General features: G+C 35.5%; 1 protein-coding gene across 1 annotated transcript; it reads left to right on the top strand.

Annotated features, from left to right (window-relative positions):
* Positions 1–13,594: 13,594 nt before the first annotated feature.
* LOC145032649 (protease Do-like 10, mitochondrial) lies at positions 13,595–16,167 on the top strand. The gene is made up of 7 exons (XM_078981534.1): positions 13,595–14,082; positions 14,263–14,508; positions 14,586–14,781; positions 14,872–15,131; positions 15,205–15,332; positions 15,417–15,671; positions 15,755–16,167. Exons 1-7 carry the CDS (start codon positions 13,659–13,661, stop codon positions 15,974–15,976), a joined length of 1,731 nt encoding a protein of 576 aa, XP_078837660.1. The 5' UTR covers positions 13,595–13,658; the 3' UTR covers positions 15,977–16,167.
* Positions 16,168–20,120: the final 3,953 nt, after the last annotated feature.

Below are 20,120 nucleotides of genomic sequence, written 5' to 3'. Positions count from 1 at the left end.
GAAACAATAGAGACCGGCACCCCTTGTCGATAATTAATTCTCATTAAGTATAATGATAATTATAAAGTAACTAAATGTTTTATAAATTCCTAATCTTAGTTACTTTAGGAAAAATGTGAAATTGATGCTAACCCATGAAATTACATTTTGCACCTTACCAAGTCGTTAGTGGAGTGTGTGTGGTTAACCGGCACACTAACATGGACTAGTAAGGGTGGAAAATGGTAGCTTAATGTTTCTCATAGATCGATTGAGCGTGAATGGTTAACCGGCACATCGATTAGGTGATAAATAACATTAAGAGTACCAGGTATATTTGTATGGTTATTCACACATTGTTTGTGATCCTCGGTATCCCAGTCACAAACTCGAAGGGCATAATCGAGATTTAAACATGCCATTAAAAAGTTCAATGAATCTAAAAAGAATCTATGAATTTCAATTCATCTAAAACCTAATAATCAATTTCATTTTTAATGGTGAAAATTGGTAAATTGTCATTTACCTACCTTCAAATATTTTACAACTTGGATTACGACATCTCTCTTCCAAATTCTAATATATTTTGTTGGGTCCTAGCCTTTGTATTTCATTTTGGGTGTTATATTAAGGACTCTATATCTAATCTAAACTTTGTCTTTCTTCTTTTCCCAAATGTCTTCCAACAATGCTTTTGGCTCAAACCCTACCGGCTCATTTTCTCTCATGAACCTTTATGGGAGAGTCATCTTCGATGGAACTAACTTCAATGATTAGATTAGGAACATCAGGATGGTCACACGTTATGAGGACAAGGAATATTTCCTTGACAAGGAGCTAAAGGTAATTAATGAGTCTTTTGCTAATCCATAGGAGATTGTTGAGTACACTATCCATGAGAAAGATAACACTAAGGTGTGCTGCATCATGTTGGTGACAATGACAACAGAACTCCAAAAGTCCTATGAGGACTTCTACCCTTTTGAAATGCACCAAGACCATATGGAAAATATACCATCAGGGTGTACGTCACGAGAGATATGAAATCATCACCTCCATGATAACAACTAAGATGAAGGGTAGAGAGTCCATCACGGTGCACTTGCAGAAAATGCAAAGATTTGTGAATTTTTTGCTTAAGTTAAATGTAAACTTTGATGAGGAGTTGGCTATAGATATCATTCTCCACTCTTTACCTCCATGTTATTATCAGTTCTGTATGACTTATCATATGAACAAGGAGGAGGTCAGACTTAGCAAACTTCAGGGACTTTTGAGGACTGCTGAAAGTAGTCTCAAAGGTAAGAATGTTGTCACCACTCCTACTACTACCATAGTTTTGGCAATCGGGCAAGGCAAGGGAAAGAAGAAGAAGACCCCTTCCAAGGGCCACAAGGGAAAGTCTCATGATAGGTTATCTTCAAGCAAGGCTAAAGTTGGTCCAACTACTCCTTCCTCCAACCCAAAAGAAGCAGAGTGCTTTTATTGTCATGATAAGGGGCACTGGAAGCGAAGCTGCCCAAAGTACTTGCAGGATGTTTAAGGATGGGAAAGTGAAACCCACCCTTGCAGGTATTTACACTATACTGTTTAAAACTCACCGCATACTAATTCTTGGGTCCTTGATATAGGTTGTGGTATTCACATTTGTTCTGATTTGCAGGGAGTAAAAAGAAGTGAAGATATGGAGCACAGGAAGATAAACTTAATCATGAGGAATATGAAAGCTTCACCTGTCACCAAGATTTGAGTTTATTCTTTATTGTTTTGTAGTGGGTTAAAGTTAGATTTGAATAATTGTTATTACTCGTCTGAAATGGCGAGAAATATTATTTCTTTTCATGGTTTGTACAAACAAGGTTTTAGTTTTTTGTTTTATAATGAAAGTAGTGCTATTAATACTTTTCATGATGATGTATTTTATTTTAAAGAATTGCCTTGTAATGGTGTATATGAAACTGTGATGGTTGTAGACAACTTAAGAAATAATGTATTGCATATTGATTCTTCCACTAGTTTGGATAAAGCATCCTTGTGGCATTGTCGTATTGGACATGTCAACAAGAAGCGCATAGGCCAACTCCAAAAGATTGGAGTCTTGGAATCATTTGAATTAAATTCAGATGATAGTTGTAAATCTTGTTTGCTTAGAAAGATGACTAAATCACCCTTCACCAGTTCTTGTGAGAGGGTGAAGGTTTGTTGGACCTCATACACACATATGTGTGTGGACCCTTCAGAACCGACACAAGGGATGCTAACCGCATTTATGTGACTTTTACTGATTATTATAGTAGATATGACTATGTCTACTTAATCAAGCATAAGTTTGAAACCTTTGAAAGATTCAAAGAGTTTAAGCAAGAAGTTGAGAATCAGCTGAGCAGTAAGATAAAGATGCTCTGATCCGATTGAGGTGGAGAGTATCTTAGTATCGAGTTCCTTGACTATCTTAGGGAATGTGGAATTGTTTCAAAATTGACACCTCCTAGGACACCATATCTTAATGGTGTGGTTGAGAGGCCTAATCGAACCTTGTTGTACATGGTTCGTTCCATGATGAGTTAAGCTTTGTTACCAATCTCAATTTAGGGGTATGCCTTAGAGATTGCCGCCCATATCCTTAATCTAGTCCCTACCAAGAAGGTTACCAATACACCTCACGAGATGTGGACATGGAAGGTTCCCTCGTTAGCACACATCAAGGTTTGGAGTTGTGAGGCTTTTGTGACATATGAGACTCATGACTAGCTCTAACCTCCGATTGAGCGGTGTATTTTCATCAGCTACCCACATAAATCTTGTGGCTATCTCTTCTACAGACTGAGTGACAAAGTTGTCTTTGTTACGAGGAGAGTGGACTTTCATGAGAGAGAATTCATAAGCCAAGGAAACAATGGGAGGCAAATTGACCTTGAAGAGCTTCAAGAGTCAAGTGGTGAAGGAACCTCAAACACTAGCGATCAAGCTAAGGAGGAAACTCCTACCGAGCCGATTGATGAGTCTGTACCTCACAGGCATTCCACTAGAGTTAGAAATACACCTGAGTTTTATGGTTTCTATATTACTACAAAAGGTGATACATTTATTAGTGATAGCACACTGGTAAATTCAGATGAACCTAACAGCTACAAGGAATCCATTGCAGGCCCTGTGTCTGCAAAGTGGAAAGAGGATATGGATAGCAAGATTCAGTCTATGTATGATAATCAAGTTTGGAACTTGGTTGATAATGTACCATGTTGTAAGATAGTCAGGTGCAAATGGATCTTCAATAATAAGACTGAAATGGATGGGAAAGTACACACTTATAAGGCGTGACTGGTTGCGAAGGGCTTTACTCAAACTCCGGGAGTGGACTATGATGAGACCTTTTCACCAGTAGCTAAGATTAAGTCTATTAGGGTTATGCTAGCCATAGCTGCATTTCATGATTATGAAATATGGAAAATAGATGTAAAAACCATTTTCCTTAATGAAAAGTTGGTTAAGGATGTTTAAATGAATCAACCATAGGGTTTTGTCAATGCAGAGTACCCTAATAGAGTGTGTAAGCTTGAGAAATCCATTTATGGATTGAAACAAGCATCTCGTATATGGAATCTTTGTTTCAATGAGAAAGTTAAAAAGTTTGGCTTTTCGAGAAGCGAAGATGAGTCTTGTATATATGTCAGAGCTAGTGGGAGTATAGTTAGCTTTTTTGTATTGTATATGGATGACATACTACTCATAGGAAATAACATCCCAACCTTACAGGAGGTGCAATCCTGGCTTGGGAAGTGCTTCGCTATGAAAGACCTTGGAAAAGCTGCCTATATCCTAGGGATAAGGATATTGAGAGACAGGAGTAAAAGACTAATTGGACTTAGTCAGAGTATCTACATGGACAAGGTGTAGAAGAGGTTCAACATTCAGAATTCTAAGAAAGGTGACTTACCAATCCAAAGCAATGCCAAACTGAGTAAGACTTAGAGTCTGAGTACAAAGGTTGAGATAGTTGAGATGAGTTGATTATCATATGCTTCCGTTGTTGGCTCGATCATGTATGTTATGACTTGTACTCACCCTGATGTGGCCTTTGCTTTGAGCATGGTCAGTAGATATCAGGGGAAACCTGGTAAGGCTCATTGGACTGCGATAAAGAATATTCTAAAGTACCTGCAAAGGACTAAGGATTGAGTTCTTGTCCTCGGTGGGAGTGATGACTTGAGAGTGACAGGGTATAGTGACGCCAAAATTCAGATCGACATATATAATTTCCGCTCTCACTCGGGCTGGGTATTTACCCTAAATAGAGGAGTAGTTACTTGGAAAAGTTCCAAGTAAGAGACTATAGATGATTCAACGTGCGAATTAGAGTACATAGCAGCAAGTGAAGAAGCAAATTAGGCGATATGGCTGAAGAACTTCAATGGAGACCTTGGAGTTGTACTAGCTATAAAGGAGCCTCTGGAGATTTTCTGTGACAACGACAGTACAGTTGCCTTAGCCAATGAACCAAGGGATCATGGCAGATCTAGGCACATTGATAGAAAATATCACTTCATAAGACACCAGATAGAAGAATGACTCCTCGTAGCAAAGAGGGTATCGTCAAAAGAGAACCTAGCAGATCCCCTCACAAAGGGACTGAATAGGGTTAAGCATTTGCAGCATGCGAGGCGCATCGGGCTGAAATACGATATTAGTTTTAATGATTAGATAGCTATTTCTGAAACTTGTAATAGATAAAATGTAGATGAAATTTAACGAATAAATAAAAGTTGTTTATTTATGAGTAAAGTTACTATCTTGTGTCAATTGTTTACTATTGTTTCAATTTTGCATGTTTTGACTTCCAGAATAATAAGATTATTCAAATTGTCCACAATCGATCATACTTTAGAAGTAGGTATTGAATCAAGACTATCATAAATTTGGCTTGTAGATTGTCTGAAATGGTTAGACATTGCTATGACATTCATGAGTGCTCATAAGTTTTGAGTATTGGATTAAATCGACGCTCACTTGTATCACTTCATGGAATTTATCTCGAGTGATCGTGAGACGATAATATCGTATAAGTCTTCAAACCAAGAGATATGAGTTGTTGACTATGAGTTGGTTGTGCATTGATAGTATGAAAACACATCAATAACTTGATGTTATAAAACGTATTGGTGTGTATGATTTGGTGAATAGTTAGCACAAGCATATGATTCGAAGTTTATCTATTCCTTTTAGTCCTTAGAGGATTGAAAATGATATATTGGGACCCTCCGATGATTTTTTTTTGACTTATGTGTTAGGCCCAGTCAGAACTCAATTGATGTGTTCGATTAAGTTTTATGTCAAACAAATCGGAAATCGGGAAACAAACTGTCGGACAATAAGAATGACGTTGTTCCATGTATTTGTCTGGCTGATATCTTGAGAATAGAGGATTATATGATCACTTGTCTAAATGACACGTCTTAGTTCAACAAAGTTTTAAGAGCTACGATTTCTGGTCGGTTCCTGAAGTCGTACTTGCAACTATAGTTATTAGACTTATCCAAGTGGGAGATCGTTAGATAAGGTGTCTAAGTCCATAACTATATCTGGTATGTACTTGACCCGATTTCGCATGGTCCATTTAGGTTGCACTTCACCAGAACAATTTGGACTTTGAGAAGAGGATATGTATGATTTATTAATATATTATAAGTTACAATATATTAATATGAAATCATATTATTTAATTGGTATTGACCAAGAATTAATTTGGAACTAATTTTGTGGTCAAAAGAGACTAATTAAATATATAGGGATTGATTGTGTAACTCATTCATTCTTATAATGTGGGCTAATGGTCCATGATTCCTTATGTTGGGCTTAACCCATGGATACTCCATGGAGGTTAAAACCCATAGATCATGAGGAATGTGGAAAGTCATGCACATTAGGGTGTACATGGTGTAACCCTAATGTAACCACACTATATAAGAAGCCCTTTGGTTCAAGAAATTGGCACCTAGAGTCTAGATAAGTGCGTGGCCGATTTTTGTGTGCTAGAGAGTCCTCTTCCAAGTTTTTCAAGTGTTAGTGGTGATTTTTTATTCCACTTGAGGCATTCACATTATTGGTGTTAGGCTCTTAAAGCTCCAAGAAACAAGCTACAACAAAAAGGTATGTTATCTAACTTGTTTCATTACCCATCTATCAAAGTTTTGTATACTAGTTAGGGTAATACCTTGGAAAATCAAAGTTTGCATGTATAATAGAGAAAACATAGGTCCAATGTATTTAGGGTTGCATGTACACCTTAGGAGTGTTAGAATGCTCAAAACCCTTCACTTATGACTTTCTATGGGCAGATTTGGGTACCCTATACAGGTGGAGCTCAACGTATACTGATGGAGGAGGCATATAGATCGAGGTTCTCGATCCACCCAGGGCCACTAATATGTATTTTGATCTGAAGAGATATTACTGGTGGCCCTGTATGAAGAGGGATGTGGCATGGGTAGTTGAGAGGTGTTTGACCTGTCGTCGGGTTAAGGCAGAGCACCAACATCAGCATGGCCCTTTGCAGCCTCTAGATATTCCCCAGTGGAAGTGGGAACAAATTTCCAGGGATTTTATTACCAAGAACCTCGCGAGGTGTAGACGCGATATGGGTGATTGTGCACCAATTGACGAAGAGTGCTCACTTTTTGGCTATTAGTGAGAACTCTTATGTAGAGAAATTGGCTGAGATTTATGTGAGAGAAGTGGTAGCATGGCATAGAGTAGGGATGCGAGTGGATCCAAACTTGGACCGGTAGACCCGGGCCCGGAAAACTCGAGAACCGGTTAACGAGATTTTTTAGGACCGGAAACTTGACTGGTATATAGGAACCGGTTTCGGTTTGGTTCTGGGTAACGTACCAGGTAAAGTGGGTCTAGAACCGGAAAACCTAGAAATATCAAAGTAAGTCGAATGGAACCGGAGTGGTTCTAAAATCGAAAAACCCGGGGAACCGGGTAAAGTGGGTCAAATGCATGTTCTAAAATTTCACAAAATACAAAAATAAAGCTGAGAAAAAAAAATCACAGCTTTGATATCCCAACTTTGGGAGACTATAAATCAATGAATATGAAACAAAAAATGACATAATTATAGTCTAAAATCATGTACAAACTCTATAATACACTTTGGAAAAAATTGCATGCTATTCCGACTTCAAACGAATTAAATATGTATGTTTTAAATCTATCACGGAATACAAAGAAAGCTGAAAAACATAAATTTTTTAGCTTTGATATCCCGACTTTGAGAGACTATAAGTCAATGAATAAACACCCAAAAATAACAAAATTATAGTCTAAAATCATGTACAAACTATAAAATACACTCTGGAAAAAAAACTCATGCCAATCCGACTTCAAATGAATGCGATATGCATATTTTAAAACTATCACAAATTATAAAAAAGCTGAAAAACATAAAATTTCCAGCTTTGATATCCCAACTTGGAGAAACTATAAGTCAATGAATATAAACCCAAAAATGATAAAACTATAGTCTAAAATCATGTACAAACTATAAACTATACTACGAAACAAACCTCATGCCAATCCGACTTTAAACGAATGACATATGCATGTTTTAAAATATCACAGAATACAAAAAAAGCTGAAAAACATAAAATTTCCAGCTTTGATATCCCGACTTTGAGAGACAATAAATCAATGATTATAAACCCAAAAATGACAAAATTATAGTATAAAATCATGTAAAAACTATAAACTATACTATGGAAAAAACCACATTTCAATTCGACTTCAAACGAATGAGATATGCAAGTTTTAAACTATCCATAGAAACCGGTTTCGTCCCCTAAAACCGATTCCGATTCTTAAACCAGGTTTAACCGAAGCCGAAACCCGGATTACCTGGAACCCGGATAGAGCCATTCTTTAAACCCAATACCTGGACCGGTTTTACATATTTCGATTCTAACGGTTTCGGTTCCAGTCCGATTCTGGTTCCGGTCCAATTTTCCGGTTCTAAATCTCATCCCTAGCATGGAGTGCCAACCTCGATAGTGTTAGATTGAGATGTTCGCTTTACTTCTAGGTTTTGGAAGAAGTTTCATGAGAAGTTGGGTACCCAATTGCATTTAAGTACCATATACCACCCGCAGACATACGGGCAGAGTGAGTGGACGATTCAGACACTTGAGGACATGTTGCGTGCATGTGTTATGGACTTCAGAGGAAGTTGAGACACCAATTTTCCCTTAGTTGAGTTTTCTTACAAAAACAGCCACCATTCCAGTATTGGTATGCCTCCCTTTGAGATCTTATATGGGAGGAGGAGTCGAACTCCCATCTGTTAGGGAGAGGTAGCGCAAAGAGTGATAGGTGGCACTGAGATAGTGCTCAAGATGACCGGGTAGTTTCAGCAGGTCAGAAAGAGATTGCTGATGGCCAAGAGTCGCCAGAAGAGTTATGCAGACCGTCGACGGTCCGAGCTATAGTTCCAGGTTGTAGATTTTGTCCTCTTGAAGGTATCCCCATGGAAGGGGGTGATCCGATTCAGGAAACAGGGCAAATTGGGTCCTAGATATATCGATCCTTTCAGAGTGGCTGGCATAGTGGGGATGGTAACTTACTAGTTGGAGCTACCTACAAAGTTGAGCCAGATTCATAACACCTTTCCATGTGTCTTAGTTGAGGAAGTGTGTAGCCGATGAGACGGTGGTGGTACCTTTAGAGGACATTCATGTTGATGTGAACCTGAATTATATTGAGAGACTAATAACGATTTTGGATAGAAACGTAAAGACCCTAAGGAACAAGGAGTTGTGATTGGTTAAGGTGCATTGGGAGCACCACAGGGGATCTGAGTGAACTTGGGAGCCGGAGTCCGAGATGCTCGAGCAATATCCAGAGTTGTTTCCGGAGCATGACTTCGAGGGCGAAGTCTGATTCTAGTGGGGGAGAATTGTAACATCCCGAATCCCAGGTATAATATTTGTATATTTATTTATGATTTGGGTGAGAAACTCGATGAGTGGGTGCCTCAACTCGTCGAGTAGACACGAATTGGCCATGTGGGGTTTACAACCAACTCGGCGAGTTGGCGCTGTGTGAGGAAAACCTAATTCTCCAGGGTTGGGTCCTATTTAAAGGACCTTAACCCCTCATTTCCACCTCACCAGTCACCTTACCCCCCTAAGTGAAACTCTAAACCGTCTAGAGTGAGCCAAGAGAGAAAAGAGAGTTAATATTGGGTATTTTTTTGTGATCTTTTGGAAGAGAAGATAAAATAATCACAACAAGGAACGGGAAGGGACTGTTGGATCTGGTGTCATTTAATCCATAACATCTGCTGAAGGTAAAAAGTCTCCACATTTCTCCTTATGTTGATTAGATCTCATGATTATGGAGTTTTAGGGCTATTTCCATCCTTCCTTGAGACTGTGAGTGTGTTGAGCTTACCAAATGATTGAAACTTCAGATCTGGATCTTGAGAGGTCCCTAGAGTCCAAAGGTCCTAGTTTTATTCAGCTATAGAAGAGCTTTTATGATTAAGACACCAAATGGAACTTGTTTTGGCATTTCAAGCCCAAAGTGTCATACATGGACGTAAAGATTATAGCTTTACGTGGTATCTCGGCCTTGGGAGGCTAAATCTAGAGTTTGGGGTTACAGATCTGCCTTAAAACATCTGAATTAGAAAATAGACTGAATGGGCTCGCCGATTTGATGAGTTGACTCGACTAGTCTGCTAGGGTTTTCCCCGATGAGTCTGGACATTAGTAACTCGACGAGTTGATGAGACAACTCGATGAGTTAAGTTGGATTTTTGTGACATTTCCTGAAGAAACGAGGGGAATCGACGAGTCACATAGATGCACTCGACGAGTCGGGTCAACATGGACTATTGACTCGAGTGTTGACTTTAGGGTTTGGTCAAGACAGGGATTATGGGGACCATGGAGAGGTAAAATGGTCTTTTACCTCCCAAGAGTTAGAGAGAGGAAAATAACTTAGTTTATTTAGAGTCGTGATTTAAGTGTTAATTAAAGATAATTATCCTATGTGTTGGGTGGAGGCTAGTTCGGTGATTCGTATACGAGGTTTATTTGCTTGATTACGAGGTGAGTCTTTTCACTACACATACCTAAGTGGTACTATTGAGTGACTGGAGGGTCTTATTTGAGTTATGTGATATTATGCAACTTGTCTTCTGATATATGATGTGTTATTCTGTGCATTTTGAGATCGGACCGGAGGGTCCAACCCGAGTTGTGAGACCGAAGGGTCCTCACTAAGATACGGGACTGGAGGGTCCCACCCGAGCTGTGAGATCGGAGGGTCTTCACTGAGACACATGACCGGAGGGTCCATACCAAGCCGTGAGACCGAAGGGTCCATACCGAGCCGTGAGACCGGAAGGTCCTCATCGAGATGCATGAGACCGGAGGGTCCATGCCGAGTTATAGCTATGAGAGGCTTATTATTTGTGCATGTGGTATTTTGGGGAACTCACTAAGCTTTGTACTTACCGTATTATGTGATATGTGTTTCAAGTACTTCTCATGATCGCGGGAAGGCGTCGGCTTGATTGTACACACGAGACGAAGATATATTTTGAGGATCATGCATTGTGTTTTAAACAATTTATGAACATGTGTTTTTGATAAATTGTCATTTTGGAGAATTGTGGTTTTTGTTTATGACAGGTATGTTATTTTTAAAATGAAAAAAATTGGTTGAAAATTTACGGTGTTACATTGGCGTTGTCACGATATAACTTTTAAGGGTGTGTCATAAATCAAAATTAAAAAACCGTAAAATTGTTGGGTTGATGTGGCATCGGAGGATATAGAAAATAAAAAATCAGGGTAAGTAATATTTAAGTTAGTTATATTATAATTAAAAATAATAATTAGTAGTAGTGGTACCTCTTGACTTTTTAGATTAGAGATATGTTTGGCATAGTAGTTAAAAAGTTAGTTGGTAGCTGAAAAACTAATTAATAATTAAAAAAACTAACTAATAGTTGTTAAAAAATGAAAATTGATAAATACAAAAAATAACTGATAACAGCAAAAATATAAAATGACATAATAACATTTAAAAAGATGTGTTTATTTTAATTAATAAAGGTATATGTTGGAACATTGAAAAATACTCTACAAGCTAGATGAAAAAGCTACTATACTATGAGTAGTTTTTTTTTTAAAAGTTAGCTTATAAGAGATTTTTTAATTTATCCTTACATGATAAGATAAAAAACTCAAAAATAAAAGTTATGTTAGATAAGATAAAAAACTCAAAAAAAAAGTTATGTTAAATGCAGTGACCCGATATAGTCTAAAACAATCAAGTCTTTTAGACTACAACTAGTTATGTTTTTATTGAAACTTGATTGTATATAAATGAGTATACCTTACCAAATTTTTAAAAAATAAATTGCACTCTAGAACTAGAACTCGTGATCATCTAAGATCAGAAATTGAACACAACACCCTCTTGCCAATTTATCTACCTGAGTATTTAACTATAGGTATGCAATTGCATACTCTTATCTCTACGTAAATCATCCTATAATATGGTAAACCCAAAATTTATAGATATGAAGAAAATAGAAATCTTTTCTTAAACGAATGAAGGAGTATATGTCCTAGATATCTCATTCCAACCCTTCTTTTTCTATCTTCTCATGATCAAAGATTGATGTCTCCTCTTCCTCTAAATATTTGAAAGAGTCAAAGAAGTGTGGTGGGTCCAAATTTTTTGATAAAAAATGTCTACTATAGTAATAAATGTTTTGAAAGGTATGTATTACAATACCAAAATTATATATTTATATAGTTTTTCATTACAAACACTACAATTTACTTTTTTTTTTTTTTTTTTTTGAAAAATGACTTAAAAATATAATGAGGTTCAAAAAATATACAAATAAGACAATTGTCTTTTTTTAGTATATAAAATACCATTAAAGTATATTTTTTGTATACAAAATAGCAACGAAATACACATGTGTTCAAATAAAAACTTAGTTGTAACCAGTTACCTTAGGAAAACAGAAAAATAATTAAAAAATATAACGAAGTTTTCAAAATGTTAAAAAATATCATTGTTTCTTAATACAAAAAATAACATTGAAGTTTTCAAAATGTTCAAAAAAAGTAGTATTATTGTTTTTTCAGAGCACATTTTGTTAACTTCATTGTTTATGGATTATGTAAAACACGATCTTTGAAAATTATTCACCGTCGTACCAGTTCACATCAGTTGCATACTCTCTTTTATTATCTCACTCGTTCAGTTTGTATCTAAATACAATCATAGAAAAACATATAATTAAAAATCCATTAATTACGATGCAAGTCGTTCAAGTGCTCCAACACATATGTTCTCTCTCTCTCTCTCTATATATATATATATATATATATATATATATATATATATATATATATATATATATATATATATAAATCATCATCAAATCATTCACATGACATTTGAGTGTTCCTGATCATTCATCTCTCACTGGTCCCGGAGAATTAAACGCAACTCCTACTCTCTACATCCACGTTTAGGAATTCTCATGCCATAACGTCACACTCGTTTCTCATTTGTGTCTCTCTTATGTCGTAACGCTAATAAACGGCTAACATTGATGCATAATATGTTTATCTATATAATGTATATATGTTTTAAATTTGAGGCATATAATGTGATTGGGAAGCAAGAATGCTTAACTAAGGTTATTACATGTTTACTTCTCATGTTACCACAAAAACGATCGACTATGACGATGAAAGAGATTGCACAACTGTTGTGAACTGACATGTTACAACAAGAACGATCGATTGAGGGGATGAAAGAGATTGTACAATTGTTGTGAACTGACATGATCTCCTGTAACTGTGTTCTACATAATCCGATAATAACAAAGTTAATAAAAATTGCGGTATTTTTTGAACATTTTGAAAACTTTGTTACATTTTTAAGTCATTTTTCCATTTACCCAGTTTCCAAAATGTTCAAAAAGTATCATTATCGTATTTCTTTAATCATATACGCATGCATACATGATACTCTACAATCTATTGATAAATGATAAGACCGTTACTAAAAAAATCATGCAAAAAAGGGGGGCGACTTGGCGAGGGTGGTTGGATGGGACCATATGGCAATCTTTATGCTTTCATCTTTTTTGGGGGCGAAAATGTTTCTATTTTTACTGATAAAAACATATATTTTAAACAACATATAAAGATAATGTAGACTTACTAGAGTGTTAGATACAACATAGACTTTAGAGAGAAAAGTTCCCCATCAATCAAGGAAAAATGGAGCCACAGTTAGGTTGATGTAATGCTATGAGAATTAGTGCATAATCATAAATTATACTTGAATACATCCTAAAAATACTATAGCTTCATAAACGACCACTTAAAGAATATGCATAATATAATTAGTTAATTATTTAATAACAATAATAATATATAATTATAATTTATAAACATTTTTTTTGTTCAAATATACTATTAAGAAACATGTGACACTGAAAAATCTTCAATCCCTTCACTTATTTGTAAAAAAAAAAAAAAGCAATATAATAATATTTTCTCCAAAAACAAATAATTTGACCTAAGAAAGCAGTGCGTATAGTAACGAGGTTGATCGGAGCGAAACTATACTTCTTTGATATGCTCCGACCAATCGGCCTCGCGCTTCGACAGGTTACTTCCTCTTCGTGCCACAACCTCCATGTCCGGCGGTGGACTTGCTCCGGGACATTTGTGAATCCATTCCGTTCATTCCGATGCTACAATACAATCCCCAATCTATCGAACTTACATCCAAACCTACGGGCATGCTCTTCTCATCGGTTTTTTTCATCAAGTTCTAAAGTGAATCAATGTAGATACTTCACCACCGCCGCTTCGGCCTCCACCGCTGCCGTGGAGCAGCTGAATTACGACCGAAGTAACGCTATAGCGGATACCATAGACGCATATTCAGCAATAGAGCTCGCCCTTGATTCTGTTGTTAAGATATTTACTGTGTCGAGTAGCCCTAATTACTTTCTTCCATGGCAAAACAAGTCCCAGCGTGAATCCATGGGTTCAGGTTTGTAATTTTTACAAACTTGTTATCTGTTTCTTTTTTCTATAAACTCATTGCATAATATGTCTACCCAGGCCCTTAAATGTTTGTCTGATATATGTTTCCATATTGATTTCGTCGGCATTTTCATCCATCTGAAATTTTGGACCGAACTTGAAATTGAGTTTTTGTCGAAACCTGTAGGGTTTGTTATATCTGGGAAGAGGATTGTGACAAATGCTCATGTAGTGGCTGATCACACATTTGTACTCGTTAGAAAACATGGTTCTCCCACCAAATATAGGGCAGAAGTTAAAGCTGTAGGTCATGAATGTGATCTTGCTATTCTTGTTGTTGAGAGTGAGGAATTCTGGGAAGGTATGAAGTTCTTGGAGCTCGGAGACATTCCATTTATGCAAGAAGCTGTCGCTGTTGTTGGATATCCTCAAGGTAAATAAATAGATTACTCATGTTGGCCATATTTATACTTCTATTAAATTAAGTTGTTAACCCAAAGCTGTTTTCAGGTGGCGACAACATCTCTGTGACAAAAGGGGTAGTCTCAAGAGTTGAACCTACACAGTATGTACATGGAGCCACTCAACTGTTAGCCATACAAATCGATGCAGCCATAAATCCTGGAAATAGTGGAGGACCTGCAATCATGGGTGACAAGGTTGCTGGAGTAGCATTTCAAAACCTCTCTGGAGCAGAGAATATAGGGTGAGCTCCAATTCCATTTACTTTTCAATTTTTTTTTTTTTTTCATTTCATAGAGTATCCATATTTGACATATTGTGTTGTATCTCACAGTTACATAATTCCTGTGCCTGTGATAAAACATTTTGTCGATGGTGTTGAAGCAAGTGGAAGTTATTCCGGTTTCTGTTCTCTTGGCTTGTCATGCCAGCCTACCGAAAACATTCAACTTCGTGAATATTTCAACATGCGCCCTGAGTTGACCGGGGTTCTTGTGAGTAAGATCAACCCGCTTTCAGATGCATATAGGGTGTTAAAGAAAGACGATATCGTCCTTGCATTTGATGGTGTTCCTATCGCAAATGATGGAACAGGTAAAATCCATATCCCATTCCTTTCGTACATTTGCTATCAGTTTATGAATTCCCTTGTTTTAAAATTCTGTAGTTCCTTTCCGGAATCGGGAGAGAATAACATTTGATCATCTGGTGTCAATGAAGAAACCAAATGAAACTGCTGTGATTAGAGTATTGAGAAATGGTGAAGAGCTTGAGTTGACAGTTACACTTCGTCCAGTAAGTTTTACATATCTTACTAATCGTGTTTGAAAACAATGGAATTTTATTTTAAAAAAATGTATTCCATAATCCGTTATGCAGTTGAAGCCACTTGTACCCATCCACCAGTTTGATAAAGTTCCTAGTTATTTTGTATTTGCTGGTTTGGTTTTTATCCCATTGAGTCAACCTTACCTTCATGAACATGGAGAAGATTGGTATAATACATCGCCACGTAGACTTTGTGAACGTGCATTAAGGGAGCTACCTCAAAAGCCTGGAGAAGAGCTTGTTATTTTATCTCAGGTTTTGATGGATGATATCAATGTAGGATATGAGCGTCTTGCTGATTTACAGGTATATGTTATTATCCAAGGGTGTTTTAGACTTTTTACTAAATCATCCGTTGAAAAAAAAAATTAACATGTTTTTGTGAGTAGGTTAAGAAGGTTAATGGTGTTGATGTTGATAACTTGAAACATTTGTGCCAACTTGTTCAAGAGTGCAAAGAAGAGGAAGTGAGGTTGGATTTGGATGATGAGAGAGTGATAGTTTTGAATTATGAAAGGGCGAGAACAGCTACTTCTCATATCTTAAAGCGACATAGAATACCTTCTGCTATGTCTGTTGACCTATTAACCCCTGATACCACAGCTCAGTGAGTTTTGTTTTATGTACTCTTTAGTTTTAGATAACTTTTTCATTGTTAAAGTATTGTTTACTGCAGTTACTCTGATTTATATTTTCGAACCAATAAAATAGGGGCAACATGTATTTTAGTATGTATGAATATTGAATACTGCAACAGTTTTGCTGAATGAGTGTTGAGAAGCGGTTCTGAGATCAGGAAATATCTGTTTGTGTTTTTTGAAAGATATAATTCTATTAACAAAATGGCTGGATTGATGATTGACATAAAAGAAAGTGTACATGTAGTATAATGTTTATGTAATAAACCTTGTAATCATGGAGGTGATCATCATAATGAGTTATTTTGGTTTGTATTTATTTCATAATGGGTTAAGCGGGTGAAATAGCACAAAATCGGTTACAATGGAAATGAGTCGAATAATAGGGTAAATTATACCAATCGTTCCTCGTGCATATGCCAGAATAAATTAACTCGGCCCGTCCTGTGTTTGTTTTTTCTTGCACGCTTAATCCTTATGGACATGAAATGACTATTTTATCCTTAATAATTTCTTTTTTTCATTTTCTTTTATTTTTTATCAGTTTAAATTAAAAAATAAATACATAAAATAAATATCCCCAATCCTCCCCTTATACCAACAACCACAACCTCCATTAGTCACCACCACTACCTTCAAGATCGACACCATATTTAGCCATAAGCATCATCGGAAACCGCCAGCGCCCTCTTCTCATCACTCTTAAATCACAGTACACCACTTTCCTTCTCCCCCGTTCTCACCTCCTTCACAGACCTACATCATTAAACCAAACCACAATCACCACCTCCTACCACATTTTATCACCATCTCCATCTCTGATGACATCATCCAGGTGACGATGGAGGCCAGGATCGATCTTTACATCTATCGGAAATCGATCAAAACATATGTTAGAAATCATCAATCTCAATACCGTAGTTGATTGAGATCGATGGCGGCATACATATGAAGAAGGAGATCGAGATCTTCAGTCGGTTTGAAACCCTAATCAATGGAGATAATCATGTTCGTGAAACCCTATGTTCTTGGAGGTGAAGGAGGTTGTAGACAAATCTGCACTCCGACAACCACCCAAAACCCTAGTCGTCGTAGGCTTTCCACTTTAATTCCTCCTTGGCGCTCCCTCCTCATTCTTCTTTCTCTGGCAAAGACACCACTCCTTCTTCCTTCTCCTGCTCACTCTTTTTCGACCGTCATTAACCCACCAACGATAAACACTTCGTCACCCATCCAATACCATCAATGAGTTGTAGGTCTCCTCTTTCCCCTCATCGAGTCTATGTCTTTTTTGTTTTTATTTTCTCGATTAGTAGCGTAGTGAAAGGGTGGGGAAGGTTCGTCGAAGGATGGCCAATAACTATATGTGTGTGTGTATGTTTATGTTTCTCTCCGATCGGTAACAGTCAAAGGTGGATAGGTTGGGGAAAGTGAAGGTGATGGGGTATTTATTTTTATTATTTAATTGAAATGATAATATATATATAATAAATTAATTGAAAAAAAACATAAGGTTATTATGATCATTTAAAATATGGCAAGGACTAAGTTTGCAATAAAATTATCTGTCAGGGATGAAACGTGCAATTTTAAATCGAACGAGGTGTTTTCATATGGACGTAATTACCTTATTAAAAAAAATGTATTTCTACTTTCCAAATTCCAAGTGTTAGATCTAATTGTGAGAGCTAATTACAATATATAATACACAATTGTAGAATCAAATATCAAATAAAAGTAAATGTTAGGTAAAAGGGTAAGAAATGCATTATTTGCATGGTTTTTCATCAACCAATAAAAATAATCATTAGATGATACAAAAATAACACAATTTATAAAAAAATCTTAAATAAACTTTGATGATTCATTTTTTTTACTAAATTAAGTTTTGATTTATTTTTCAGACAACTTTAATGAATCATTGACGAGTTTTTTGGAAATTTTTTGCAAATCATATTATTTTTGTATTATATAAAGATTTATTTTGTTGATTCACCAAAAAATCATACAAATGCATTTCTTATTCTTCCTATAAAATATTTCTTTTTTTAAGTAATACATGTCCATTTTTTTAGGGTGATGATAAGATTGTTATACTAGCAATCTATTATTTAAAACTAAATATTTATTGCTATTTTTAAAAATAGAATTACATGTATATTTCCCCTTTTTTCTATCAGAACAAATTGTAAAAATAAAAAGAATATTGGTTGTGGTTTTCTTTTTCAGTGCTCAAACTTATTACTATTATTATTATTATTATTATTATTATTATTATTATATATTAAAGTTATGAAAAATTGTTGCATTATTTGTTTTGATTGGTTGGAATTTCTTTTTCAATTAATGTTACAACATTCACCCTTCACCTTTATGTTTTTGTTCACAAACAATTCTTTCACTTTCATTTGAATTTTTCATAACCGACATTGTTGGGGGTCAGAAATGGCATCGACCAAGTCCTCGCACGATGGTCTGGAGTGCTGCAATAAAATGCTTGGTCCTGGAGAGCTGAATGCGCTATATGGGTAAGGTTGCGCCTTTTCTAACACCAATTGGTTTTAGATCAACCGGTAGCGCTGATGCTCAACAAGTGGTATCAGAGCCAGTGGCGAGGGTTCTATTCTCTCAGGGAGCAATATTTGAGGGGGGGATTGTTGGGGGTCAGAAATGGCATCGACCAAGTCCCCGCACGATGGTCTGGAGTGCCGCAATAAAATGCTTGGTCCTGGAGGGCTGAATGCGCTATATGGGTAAGGTTGCGCCTTTTCTAACACCAATATATTATTAGTATGTAGTCATATTAATATTTTTTTGATAGGAATGATCCATCAACTATATTTGGATCATTTTAAAGTTGTTTCATTTTTATCTTTTTTGGTCCCTCTACTTTCGTTGATTATTTGTAGCATTATATGTTCCTTCATTGTCACTTTATTAGTTTTACTTACAGATTCATTGATGTTTTTTTATTTCTTATTTATTTATTTATAGATCAGTTAAAGAGGAAAGGAATTAGCAATTCAAACTATAAACATTTTCAAAGAACAAACAACAGAAAAAACTGTTGCATCCGACCCCCGCAACGCGGGGTTCCCCATCTATTTATTATTATTATTATTATTATTATTATTATTATTATTATTATTATTATTTCTTTAGAGAAAATGTTTTATGGAAAAAAGTGAAGATAATTAGTTTTCCGTTATAAAATTTATGTGTTTAACCATTTAATAATTGATACAATAATAAAAATCTTCGGTTATTTCATATGAAATTTCATTAAAAATCTTAATAACTTTCTTACATTAAATGGCTAAAAGAAAATGTTATTTTGGATTGATAAAAAAAATATTTTGTTTTTTCTAATTAGCCTTAGATATATAATATCTGAATTGACATCGTTTAAAATGTTATAATTTTTTTATTAAAAATCTAAAATATACTGTAAACAAGATTATCTTGCGGTAACTAAATTATTACTTACATATAGAAATAAACTTAAACTAACACTTACAAGAAGATAATTAGTTTTTTATAGGGTTAAAAGCAACATTTGTCTATTATACCTTCGCGTTTTTATTTATTCATGTAGTAATATTTTATTTAAAAATTATAACCCTTCATCTAGTTAGTGTTATAGTGTTGCTATCGAAATAAAAAAAACATTTTTTGTTGGTAGAGTTATCTGGATTTTCATAATATATCATAATGAATATTAAAATGTTATAATTAGATAGATTTTTCAGAAAAAACATATTGTCCTATTATAATACAATAATAAAATTTCTTAATAACAAAAAGAAATATACATTAATTAAAATAAATATAATGCAGACCTTTGTTGCCTGAGGTTAGTTGTTCTTCCTATTCTTTGTTTCATCCTTTTCATTGTCAAGCAAATATCGAATTGATCATCTACCGTTCTTCAAATAACATTTATATATATTTTATTCAATTTGTGATTGTTTGTTAAACGCATGTTGGCCGCTTTTTTTTTAATCGTTGGATATTTGTTGTGCCGGCAGTATCGCATCAATAAGAATGCTTTAATTATCATTGTTAACATCCTACTACAATTCAACTATGTGTTCTTTTATGTGATGTAACTGCAATT

This window comes from Lactuca saligna, chromosome 2 (assembly GCF_052625555.1).
Source record: "Lactuca saligna cultivar CGN05327 chromosome 2, ASM5262555v1, whole genome shotgun sequence".
Taxonomy (NCBI): domain Eukaryota; kingdom Viridiplantae; phylum Streptophyta; class Magnoliopsida; order Asterales; family Asteraceae; genus Lactuca; species Lactuca saligna.
Note: the sequence above shows the minus strand (reverse complement) of the source record. Positions and strands in the feature narration are given on the sequence as shown.

What these genes read in the sequence shown, in the direction of transcription:
- LOC145032649 (XM_078981534.1), top strand. Translation starts at nt 13,659, where the DNA reads ATGCTCCGACCAATCGGCCTCGCGCTTCGACAGGTTACTTCCTCTTCG. An exon ending in TATCGCAAATGATGGAACAG is followed by an intron (nt 15,132 to 15,204) that starts GTAAAATCCATA and finishes AAAATTCTGTAG; the next exon opens with TTCCTTTCCGGAATCGGGAG. An exon ending in TGACAGTTACACTTCGTCCA is followed by an intron (nt 15,333 to 15,416) that starts GTAAGTTTTACA and finishes TCCGTTATGCAG; the next exon opens with TTGAAGCCACTTGTACCCAT.